Source organism: Ruditapes philippinarum, unplaced genomic scaffold, assembly GCF_026571515.1.
Source record: "Ruditapes philippinarum isolate M1 unplaced genomic scaffold, ASM2657151v2 ctg3136_1_1_1_1, whole genome shotgun sequence".
NCBI lineage: Eukaryota > Metazoa > Mollusca > Bivalvia > Venerida > Veneridae > Ruditapes > Ruditapes philippinarum.
In genome coordinates, this window is record NW_026858813.1 from 91,639 (window position 1) to 105,084 (window position 13,446).

Sequence of the window (13,446 nt, forward strand, 5' to 3'; positions counted from 1 at the left end):
TTACCTGAGTTTTTAGCTTAGATGATGTTTTATATGTTTCCTAAAATAAGTTGATCGTTATGATAACACGCTTGCGGTACACGAGTATCTTGCCAGCATTATATAAAATATTATAATTTAACTGATATATATTATTTTTATATAAATGGTATTGAAACTTTGAGTAACTTATACTATAAATATTTCTTACATCTTTTTCAATGATTATACATGTTTTTTTTTTATATCAAAACGAAAAAATGGCCATTTAATATTATAATAATAGATGCGACTTATTATACCAAGAGAATCTAATTTAATTTATAAATTCATACTTCTTTTTTCATGAGATTCATATGTGTACAACTACTGTATGTTAAGAAGAACATTCTGTTCTCTTAAATTTCCAAATATCATCGAAGAAACAATGCATATTTGTGATTTATGGTGTATAATAACAGATAAAACTGTGCAAGATTTATTTTAGATATCATATAACTTGTCACTTTTTTAAAGATATGTATTATACAAAGGTTTTTTTTTCTTGAAGGCATAAAAATATATAAGGGGGGTCAGTATACTCTTCCGTAGTAACATGATACCAAAAATTTAAAGTTTTGTAAAATATAAATGATAGAAATTCTGAGACATAATGGACCATTATGAAAATTGTACGAACAATTTGAGAAAAGTAAAATGATTCAAGATTCAAGTAATAATTTACATGTTATGTGCGATTAATGACTGATTTTGTAATATTTTCACAATATTTCTTGTGCGTGACTAACACAGTAAGGGTAATCTTTACATATTTTGACCTTTTTTGTAATTTACGTGGATGGTAAGCGCCGTTTGCAATGTGAAACGTTCGTTTTGGTCACTTCAGAATATTTTACTTTTAAATACATTTTCAAAATTTGCATGACAATTAGCATGAATCTGGATGCATGCTGCTTTAATACTTCCGTTTGATATGTATATTAAAAAGTCCTCTTTAAATTAAAATAATGCTGATCAGAAAATGTTAAATGATCATAAGACACTATATCTTTCTAGTGCTAAACGTTCACTTTGAAAAAAAAAAAAACGTTTAGAGGACACAAACCTCTCTCTTTAGAATTTCATAAATTAGTCATTTGAAAAATCACAATCTTCTTCAAGTGTAGAACGACGTATTTGTATCTTTATTGAATGCTTTAAATAAAATATTATAATGCGCATAATACGATGTTATTCAACTCGCTCAATTACCTACATTGATTCGATACCATTTTATGACTGAATACTTGATTGGTAGTATTGACACGATCTGTATACATTATCGATTTAACAGTTTTGTCAATAATTTCAAAATAATTTATTGTCGGAGCTTTGCAGGGGTGAAATAACTTATAATTTTATTCAGGACGAGACAATAATTTCTATACAGCTTTGTTTGATAACTGAAATTCAATATGCACGTAGTTAACGATATATAAAAGTTATTCACATACCTTTCAAAGTGTAGTAAAATAACGACTTTAGAACTGCGCATTTAAAAGTTATTAGGAATAAGGCTTGAAATATCAATAGTTATTTTTCAGTTTATTAATGTTAATAAGTGAACAGACATTGCCATGGATATCAACAAAAAAATAAACAAAAGACTAGATATACATGGATATAGTGTGGAAGCTAGAAAAACTAATCAGATAACACAGCTGATAGGACAATATCTCGAAGAACGTTTCGTAAGAAAAGCTATAACTAGTGGAGGCTATCCAGAAGGGTCCATTTTAACTGAAAGTGACACTGATGTTATGGAAGTGGTGAAAGTATTCACCGTTATAGAAGAAGAGGGACGCAGAGATATATATGATTTATTACAATGTCTTCCCCCATTACCTGTTTATATTTCAAGAAACGGATGTATTTCAGGATATTGCAAATTAAAAATAGATTATGATATAATGTACATCATTGAAATTAAATTAGAACTAAATATATTTAAAAATGACAACAATGAATATTTTCTCTCAAGTAAACTGTTCCGTGAGAAACTTCTCCCAGGTGGATGTGTTCCTGAAAATCCAAACAAACCAATATTTACATGTAATGGACCAGCAATGACTTGTGGTGATTTAGACATAGTCATATGTTTAGAAATACATCAATGGCCTGTCGAAGCAATTAAATGGAAGACTCGTGAAAGGAAGAACAATTGGCCGAGCAAAATGACTTTAGATTCGTTAGATTCAAAAGTCTCCTGTTATGTTGTTCCGATTGGTAGCAAATCATCTAGAGAACAAGACATGGAATGGAGGATTTCATTCACAGAAATTGAAAGGCATCTGATATGGAGCATGAATGATACACAGTTCAAATGTTTTGTACTACTGAAGGCACTTAACAAACAATATTTGAAAGGCATTATATCGTCTTATCATATTAAAAATGTTGCACTTTGGCTGTGTGAAGAATCTCCTGAAACTGATTGGAAAAGTGAGCTTTTGGTTCAATGTGTGCGGAACGGTCTTCTGAAGTTAGCCGAATACGTTAAAAAAGGTAATCTGCCTCAATATTTTGTTCCGAAAAATAATCTTTTCCTTCATAAAAACCACTCTGAAAAAAGGAAAGCGAAGACATTAATAGATGCTGTCCTCGGTGACCTGCACATCAAAATAAGCTCATTGGACAATTTGAGGTACCGAATACAAGAGCGTCAGCTTGTTTTTTCAGAAAGAAATAAAGAAAAGAGACGAGAAAAATACATTTCACAGGAACAGATTTTTTCCCTTACAGAATATTTCAGAAGATACAGCATTGTTCGAATGCTTGTAACAGCTCCGAGATCTTGGAGCCAATCTCTTGTAGAAGACACTTGCGAAAGTATAGAAAGAGAATTTGGAAAAGACGGCAAAGATATTTCATCCTGCATACGACTAGCGTTCACTACTTCAGAACTCAGAATGTGTCCGCGCCGGTCAAAGCAAAAGCAGGAAATTGACAGTTACATCTCTAAGATACTGAAGTTTGAGGAATTTGACTATTTGACAGTTCCATTAACATGTGCAGTTATATACTTTCAATACGAGAGGTTTTCCGAACTAAGGAGCATACTGTTACCAAAATTACAAGATGGGTCTGACAAATATTATATAAACTGTAACTCTTCATTGCCTTTCTCATCTATTTGTTTAAAATCAGGAAAACTTACAGAAGTATTACCATCACTACAATCTTGTTTTCCTTCTACAAACAGGCAAAATATATTGTTAAATTTTCCTTTTTATTGGAAGGAATGTCTCCATTTTCCTTATCCTGTGCATCTACAGCTGTCTTTACTTGGACCCAGATTAAACATTGAATGTAACCCGCTCATTCTGAGCTGCTATTTATTATACTTGTCTGCATTTAACCTGAGATTATGTAAGGAAATGAAATCAGTACAGGTCGTCTTTGAGAACGCATTGACAAGTTACGATTATTTTTGGCATGCGTTCCACTATGTGCATCTAAATTTATTTGGTCATATGAAATACGTATCAGGTGACAGAAAATCGTCCTTCGAATATTTTGCAAAGTCTATTGACGAAAAGCCAGGTGTACAGAATGCAGCACTTTATCACATAGCTATCATGATAAATGAATTGCTTTAAACAAAATGATTGTATAGGAGGAAACGATGGAAGTCGCTAAACAAAGCAAAAAAGACAATGTTTTAAGGCTTCGCTCAGTTTCAATGAGCCTGTTTATGAACAAACTACATTTGATTAATAATGCTATATTTAATTCAATTCTTGTTAAATAGAAAAAATTATAATGTCATTGTTTTTGTTTCTTATCACGCATTTAATTGGAATACTATTGCTTTTTTAAAAATTTCCTAGTGCCTTGTGATTTCAGATTAAGGATTATTGCCTTTGTGTATATGTGTATGTCCAGAAGCAGATAAGTTATATCTAATTTTCAATATAATAACCTAAATAAAATAATTTGACTACGTTTTTTCTATCTTTATAAACAACTGAACTTATTACTCTGGTTCCAGAGAAGTTGTTTTCTTAAAAGATTTATCAAAACAAGCATTACCCAAGCAAGAAGTTAGTTTTATTCCAAAACGTAGCCGGTATTATGAAGGAAAAGTCGTCATTGAGGTCTAAAATCTATTTTCGTCTATCAACTAGCCGGGTTATTTTGACAATGGTGACGTTTCAGTATTTTCCCCTTTACAAACGTTATCCAGTCACATAAGAATATGCAAGCAAGATATTCAAACGGGTACTATAAGATAAGATATGAATAACAAATCTCTACTGATGAAACAAACCGCAATGGAAATCTTTATTTACGTTGCTATTCCCTGTCATAACTTTATAGAAAGCCTGTGGTCCAAAGGCCGAGGTTAATACGTTTTGGAATGAAATCCTGGTCCCGGCAACTTATTGTTAGTGTCCATTAATTGTGATATGATTTATTCTCGAGTATTAACCGAGACGTGCAAAAAAAAAAAGAAAAAAAAAAGAAAAGAGGACTGTGTTCAGAAAGAAGGATGGAATTACCGTTTATGTTATTTTAATTCAAACCATGGCCATGCATAATTGCATCAACTCCGTCCGCTAACACCTAGGGTAACAGTATTTTCCTCGGGGTGATATTGCTACTGTTAAAAATAGCATGTGCTTTTTATATAATCATTTCTATTATTTCGTAGCAGTATGTTATTGAAAATAACAGTCATATGTTGTAGTTCACAAAGGAATATCCGTTCCGAGGGGATCACCAGCACATTTGGCGGTTTGGAGGCTTGTTGAGTTGCCATCCGTGGCCGGGTACCCAATGAACGGAGATCTGAACTGCATTTATTTTGTCTTGCATATTCTACTATTATATATTTTATCATATTTAAAATGCTTTACCTCAATAATATAATTTGCCATGGAAATTAATTTTTTTTTTAACTAAGTGAAATTTGTTACCATGCAAATAAATGATAAATATTTAAAAAAAAATCATTTCCTTAATCACTATGAAAGCTACAGGACACTTAATTGAGCAGTTTGTAAGTACTTTTAGCCATGGCTTTAGTTTAAACATATTTATTTCAATATTTTACATATATTACATTTTATATGTATGTAACTGTTACATAAAATTGAAATGGATTAACTTTGCACATGAAATAAACAATACACAAAAGAGTAAACTATAGTAGGATACAAAGACAATTTATATGGATTAGTTCATATAGTTACAAGTATTGAAGGCAACTTGGTCATTTGTACAGGTGAATTGAAATTACTTTCCTTGTAAATATTCTAAATTTCATTTTAAACAATACAGTTTACATACTTGGTATTGTTTTATACAATAAAACTGCAAGAAGATATTAACTTAAGCTATAACGCTTCGTTAAATTTGTTTTAAAAAAGTGATTTTTTATCTAATCTATCTTTTTATATGCAAAAAGAAGTACTTCGAGAGTAGTTTCATTGAGTTTATTTATTTTCTGATTTTTTTAAGTAGAAAATGTCATGAAAGAACAACACTGACAACTTAAGAATTCAAATAAAGATTATTTCGCTTTCGCACAATGTTTATTATTTTGCTGTCGGTTTGATATGTGGATATCAACAACACTAAAAAGTAGATATACAACTACAATTACGAGATTTGTTGAATATATTCTTATAACTACAAGCAGTAATGTAATGAAATGAAAACACACAATGGTATAGACGCACACTTTGGTATCGTTTCTGTAGTTTAAATTAGTTTTCCTACAGGAGGGGAAAAACATGAAAGAATAAAAACGGATCAAGAAATATTAAAAAATCAACATCAAACGAACAAACACAAACGAAAAAAAAAACACGAAAAATACAATTAAATAAACAAATCAAAACAACAATCAAACAAACAATACAAATAAAAAAAAATAAATAAAAAAATAGATAAATTAAGCAATCATTCAATTAATAAATTAATTGATTAATTAATTTATTTATTAATAAATGGATAAATAAAGTATAAGTAAAAATACTACAATTATCGTGAAAAATGAACCAAAATTAAACAGCGTTGCAACGCTTGCTTGGAATAGCACAAAAATACGATTCTCAATAATCTGGATATATTTTTCATATGTCTTTTGCATTATCTTTTTTTAAGTTCCCCAATCTGATCTAATAATGAGTAATGAAATCGCCGTAGTTTACAGTGATAAATAATTGATGATGACCGAGATACAAACATTTCATCTAAATATAACTTCGACATAATTCAGTCAGGAGTTCAACTTTGTCATATTATAAACATAACGTGATTAATCAACACATTTTACAGAAATAGAACATCTTTGCATCATAGTTGCAGAATGTTAAAAGCACGTTGATGTGGCATCTTATATAGTACTCAGTATTGGCGCACATGAGAATATGTGAACATTTTCAGTAATTTTCCAAATAATTGAGAAAATTTAGTATATAGACTTTAGGATTTACTTTAAGAAATATCTTCGTGATGCACTGTGCATTGTAAACATACTGGATGTGAAGTATACGCATTTTACTCTTATTTTGGACTTCTTTGAAAATATTTTTTTTTTAAATGGTACTGAACACAGCCAATAATATGACACTGTATGTATAAGTTCTATATAATAACACTGCAGAATCGGACATTGAATTCATAATTTCTACATTATTTCTCTGCAGCAAACTGGACATTGAATTTATAAGACTTTTCTAGTTCTAAATAATTACACTGCAGCAAATTGGACATTAAATATTTAAGTTCTACATAAGAAAATAGCGGCTAATTGCAGCAAAGTGTATATTGAATTTTATAATTTCTAATGAGAAAATTGCGATAAATTGGACATTGAAATTGTAAGTACTTAAATATAACAATGTTGTAAATATGTCACTGATTTTAAAAGTTGTTTATCATTACACTGCAATTAATATGACACTGAATTTATAAATCCTTTTTAGCTCGACTTTTCTATGAAAAGGGGAGCTATCCTACTCGCCCCGGCGTCGGCGTCGGCGTCGGCGTTAGCGTTAGCGTTGGCGTCACACCTTGGTTAAGTTTTTCGTACCACCCCACTTTATTTCAGAAGTATTACAAGTATGGCTTTGAAACTTACCATACTTGTTCACCATCATAACCTCCATCTACAGACCAGAGTACATAACTCTGTCAAGGTTTTTGAAAGAATTATGGCCCTTTTTTGACTTAGAAAGTGTATTGAGCTTGGTTAAGTTTTTTGTACCACCTCACTTTATTTCAAAACCATTGGAGGTATTGCTTTGAAACTGACCATACTTGTTTACCATCACGACCTTCATCAACAGACAAGAGGACATAACTCTGTCAAGGTTTTTGACAGAATTATGCCCCTTTTTGACTTAGAAAATACATTGAATATGGGTAAAATCCACTTATTGCCTTAACCCTTTGAGATATTGCTTTGAAACTTTTAATGCTATTTCACATCATTACCCCCATCTGTACGCAAGAGAAGGTAACTCTGTCAAGGATTTGTTTTAAAAATTAAGGCCTTTATCGACTTAGAATCTTGGTTAAGTTTTTTGTACCACCTCACTTATTTCAAAAACCATTGGAGGTATTGCTTTGAAACTGACCATACTTGTTTACCATCACGACCTTCATCAACAGACAAGAGGACATAACTCTGTCAAGGTTTTTGACAAAGAATTATGCCCCTTTTTGACTTAGAAAATACATTGAATATGGGTAAAATCCACTTATTGCCTTAACCCTTTGAGATATTGCTTTGAAACTTTTAATGCTATTTCACATCATTACCCCCATCTGTACGCAAGAGAAGGTAACTCTGTCAAGGATTTGTTTTAAAAATTAAGGCCTTTTATCGACTTAGAATCTTGGTTAAGTTTTTAGTACCAGTCCACTTTTTGACTGAACTGTTTGAGATATTAATTTGAAAGTTGGAAATACTTGTTTACAATCATGATTCCCAAAAACATGTCCAGGAGAAGGGTAATTCTGTCAAAGATTTATTTGAATTATGGCCCTTAAACTGTCAATGTTTTGTTATTATAGGCAAGACTAAAAAAGTCGAGCGGCGCGCTGTCTTACGGACACCTGAATTGTTATAACACTGCAATAAAGTGGCATTGAATTTTATTAGGCCTCTATTATTATTAACCTGTGTTAAAATAAATTTTAAAAAGTTTTCTTTTTTTACTATAGCCCAATAAATATGACTTGAATTTCCAATAAAGTTCTATAAATTTACATTTTGGTCAATACCAGTCGTGCCGTCCTCACCCTAATTTATATGTATAAAGTGCAACCCCCTATCGCCATTTTCAAAAAGTGTATTCATTGTCTTTCATGACCTATTTCTTTCTGGGGGGTATTTTAGGGTTCTTTTAAAAAAATTCGATTTGGAAAGCACTGTTCAATAATAAATATATCAAATAAAAATAATCCTACAACCAGGGGGTGTTCGGTCTTTTGGGGGGGGGTAAAAACCAAAAGAATTTTGTTGAAAAGTAACCAACGTACTTTTATTGTTGTAAATATTTGAAATAGTCCTTCGGATTCATTGACTGTTGAGGAGTAAATATTCGCTTCTTCTTTAGTGTAGAGTTTCTTAATTACTGCACCTTCAGTAATCCCTCTTGATGAATATAATCAGTAACACGGAGTCCTGATGTTTAATCTTTATCCCCTTTCATTACTGTAAAGACCGATGGGGAACTAACTAAAACTGTTTTCAGTGGCATCTCTATAGCTTAGATGATATAGTATTAATCAATAAAATGTGATAATGCATGACGATTTCATGCATTCTTTCTATAAAAATCTTAAATAATTCCTCTTTATATAAGCGTCAGTGACTTTTCAAAATTTTCTGCTCTATATGTATAAGCGTCATGGATTTTTTATGTAAGCGTCAGTGGATACTTTTCATTTCTCCTCTATATGGTATAAGCGTCGTGGATGCTATTCAATTTCTTTTTTTTGTAAGCATCAGTGGACTTTTCAATTCCTTCTTTATATGTAAGCATCAAGTGACTTTTTGAATTTCTTTGCATATTAAGCGTCAGTGGACTTTTCAAATGCTCTCTATATGTAAAGGTAGTGACTTTTAATGCCCCTCTATAATGTAAAAGCGTTAAGTGGACCTTTTTCAATTTCTCCTCTTGTCCAGTGGATTTTCAATTTTTTTCTCCCTTAAAATGTAGCGTCTGGTGGACATTTCAATTCTCTCCCTCTATAATGTATTAGAGGGTCATTAGACTTTTCAAATTTCTTTTTTATATGTCAGCGTCGAAGTGGCTTTTTCAATTCTTCTTTATTGTGTCGTGGACCTTTTGAATTTTCTTCTGCTATATGTAACGTCAGTTGACTTTTATGCCTCCTCTATATGTATAAGCGTAAGTGGATTTTCAATTTCTTCTCTAATGTAAGCGTCAGTGGACTTTTCAATTTCTTCTTTAGTAAGCGTCAGTGGGAATTTTTTTAATTTCTTCTCTATATTGTAAGCATCAGTGGATTTTTTTCAATTTCTTCTTTATATGAAAGCGTCCAGTGGACTTTTCAATTCTTCTCTGTATGTAAGCATCAGTGGACTTTTCAATTCTTCTTTATATGTAACGCCGTCAGTGGACGCCCCTTCAAAATTTCTCTTTATATGTAAGTTTCGGTGGATTTCAATTTTCTTCTCTTTAATGTAGCGTCAGTGGGCTTTTTCAAAATTTTTTTTTTATGTAAGCGTCAGTGGACTTTTCAATTTCTCCTCTTATGCTTATAAAGCATCAGTGGACTTTTCAGTTTCTTCTTTATATGTAAGCGTCAGGTGGACTTTTCAATTTCTCTTCTATATGTATTGAATCGTAAGAGAACTTTTTCTTTTTCTCTATATTTCTGCGTCACTGCCTCGGTTTTTTATAGTGCTTAGCCTCTGTATGTAATCGTCAGCTGATATTATTGTAAAATAAGAAAGCATTGTTTTTATATTTTGGACATAGAATGAATCTAAAAGGAAACACTCTTTCGGGGGATCAAAAATCATTCGCTAATTGTAATAAGTCTGATTCAAGTCTATTTCACTATAGTATGTAAAGAGAAATCTTTCCATTCAAAGGTTTTCTTTTTTCCAAAGAATTTTCGTTATTTGAAATATGTTGATGGGAAATTATTTCAACAAAATCGTTAAAGGAAAACTTTTAAATTTTGTTCAACCAGTTATCAGAAAAAGTATTTTGCTTTCCATAATCTTTTTTGGTTTTCAAAATTTAACAAAAATTGATTTTTTGTTTTTCCATGGATAGAAAAAAAAAAATTAAAAAATTTTCCAAAACGTGTGGTATGTTTTTTAAAAGGGTTTTTTTCCTTTGATTGATTTCGTTATGCGATTTTTTTAAAGGGAAATATATTTCCCCTTCCTTTAAACAAGTATTTCTAATTCAAAAAAAATGTTTGAAGGATTATGCTTTTTTTCCTTAAAAAATTAAAAGATCAAAAGGTGAATTTTTTCTGTATCATGTTTAATTATATTTCAAGACATGAAAACATATTTAATTTATTTATTCATTTTTTGACATTTAAATACACTCTTAATGAGACAATTTCAAGTTAACAATATCCCACAGATGTATTGAAAGTTGTTTCCTTGACCTTTTGTTGTTTTCTCATTTATAAATGTAAAATAATCCGTTAACTGAAATATTTATTAGTTTAAGAATAACAGAGCCTAGTGTTCGTTCTTTGAAATTTTATGGTAATAGTTGTATTGATAAAACGCTGTATGTTATTTGAGCAATGATTTTGATTTCATAAATAGTTCTAATATATCATAATAATTTTTTTATATGAAATGTTCCCTTTGATGATGCTGTTGGCAGTTGCATTTTAAGCGGATTCGAGCTTTAATTGTCTAGTGAGAAAAATCTATGTCGATTCATCCTAGGTATACTAGTAATTCTGTCTTTGAAAAGTGCATCATATCCCCGTTAAGCCTTCTTCAAAATAGCGACCGAGAGCTACATGTATGTGTAAAAATAGAAAACCGAGGAAGGAGTCGTACATTTTGCTAAAATGCGTACCGGTCTATTAGACGAATAAAGGTGTTGTCCCCTTTATGTTAATGTATTCATCGTCGCCATGTTCATTTTCCACCTATCAATTACATATCACGATTCATCTAACAAAAACATATTTTACTTTTAGAAAAGATGAATGTTGCTTTGATTAAATATCTCAATGGAAATACGTACATTTTATTTAATTTTACCAATGAAATATGGTGCTATATCAGTCAAATATATTTCATATTTATAAAAAAATAAATATGAAATATAAATATGAAAGTGGGAAGAGTCGAAACTCATATTTATTTTAAGGGACTACCTAAGAAAATAAATCCGAAAACCAATATCTTTAATTCTGTTATTAACGCTGTATAGACGTTAAAAGAATTGTTTACGTGACATCACAATGTAGCGCCAAATATCGCGTGCAAAACAATACCCAATAATATATTACTGCGCGCTGTACAGTTGCAGTTAGTTAACAATAATGAAATTAAATAAAAAGGTTATTTTTTCGTTTTTTGTGAAATATGATATATATTTTCACTCAACATGATAAAATGCCACATTTTTTCATTCGCCGTCATGGCTCGTGAAAATATGTGGCATTTTATCATGTTTCGTGAAAAAAGATATTCCATATTTTACTCAAACGAAAAAATATCCTGTTAGTATTTAATTGTAATGTGTAATACAAATTAATACAAAATGTACATTCATTAGATATAAGATTTGAAATTTAAAATTTAATTAAGGATTGATAAGATTTTAAAAGATATTTTATATGTAACTATTGCATATCACCTTACTCACCAGAAAAAATTTCTCCGCAATATGCTTTAATAATAATCAAAAATACTGATGATAGGGATAAAAATAATAATAGGTAAACGCAACATTTCAAGTTCAATATTTTTTATGAAAAATGATGAGCATAAACATATTTATTGGTTGCTGTTGAGAAATATTGCTGTTCAGAGGTTAAATCTACTGTGAGTCTTTCTATCGGGAAAAATGATACTGTTGTTAAAAGGTGATTGCTCTGCAGAGTTTAAATTCATTGTAAAAACTTACATTGAGGAAAAAATGATGATGTTGTAAAAAGGTGATTTCTCTATAGAAGACTAATTTGCATAAGTTGTAATGTATTCGTTTGTTTAAGTATTAGCAGTTGGAATACTGTTGAAAAATAACATTTTTCACGTTAAACTTAAGATATTTATTAGGAATACAGGAGCTATAATAACTGTGTTCTGACTTATGTTGTATTTTGCAATTACTAGTATTCATTTTCAATCTGAAAAGGAAACGAAAAGAATAAATATAAACATTTCAAACGCATACTTTAAGACATTGTATCAAAAGTCGGTAAATCTGGACATCGATACATCCTTATATCGGCATTTAAAAATGAATATTTAGCAGCCTTAGTATTCTTAATGTTGATACTAATATTGATCAAAGGAAACATTTTAATGAAGAAAGTACCTGCAGGAAAAGTAGATGAAAGAGAATTTTTAATTTAAGTTGACTGTTCTAAAGAATACTTTTTCTTGCTTAGTATTTATTGGTGCTAGGAACGGATCCAAGTTGTTTAAATAATCTTATAGTTTCCAACACAATATAACTTAAATAAATTCATGTAAACTTTTAAGTTAATGTTTGACATATATGTTGTAAAATAATATAGAAATGATAGAGTTTTAATCCATTTAAAGTTCAATAACTTCATCTCGTATATAACGTTTGCATTTATCATTTTTACTGAATTAAGAATTAGAATTTTAAATTAAATTTTGATATTTTCCATTTGTATCTAGGTGAGAACATCGAAACATTGATCACAACCTTTGTATGATACAAACAAAAAAGAGAAACATAAAGAGAATATATCACAATGCCTTTTAACATACATGTAAACGAGTTTCGATCCCAAATTTTTTTCAGGTCCATGGCAAAATCTAACAAAACATTGTATTTGGTATTTTAGTATATACATGTATATTCATTTAAAAAAGCATAATTATAACCATGTGTTAAAAGTTGCGGCAGTCATGCGATAACCTTTATGTTTTATACATCTATTGTCACGTGTTGTGTTTATCATATTTTGACAGTTTTTTCATTCACTTCAAAATAATTCTCTGTCGTAGCTTTGCAGGGGAAATATAGCTTATAATTCTATTCAGCATGAGACAATAATTTCTATACAACTTTGTTCGAAAATTGAAATTCAATATGCATGTAGTTATCGATATATTACAAAGTCATTTACATACCATTCAATGTGTAGTAAAATGAAGACTTTTAATCACGCATTTAAAAGTTAGTAGAAAAAAGGCTTGAAATATCAATAATTATATTTCAATTTATTAATGTAAATTAGTGCACAATCATTGCC

At 30.3% G+C, this 13,446-nt stretch overlaps 1 protein-coding gene across 1 annotated transcript; it reads left to right on the forward strand.

Annotated features, from left to right (window-relative positions):
• The first annotated feature begins 1,464 nt into the window (after positions 1-1,464).
• Positions 1,465-3,824, forward strand: LOC132754359 (uncharacterized). The gene has a single exon (XM_060744973.1). The coding sequence runs from the start codon at positions 1,596-1,598 to the stop codon at positions 3,615-3,617; it is 2,022 nt and encodes a 673-aa protein (XP_060600956.1). The 5' UTR covers positions 1,465-1,595; the 3' UTR covers positions 3,618-3,824.
• Positions 3,825-13,446: the final 9,622 nt, after the last annotated feature.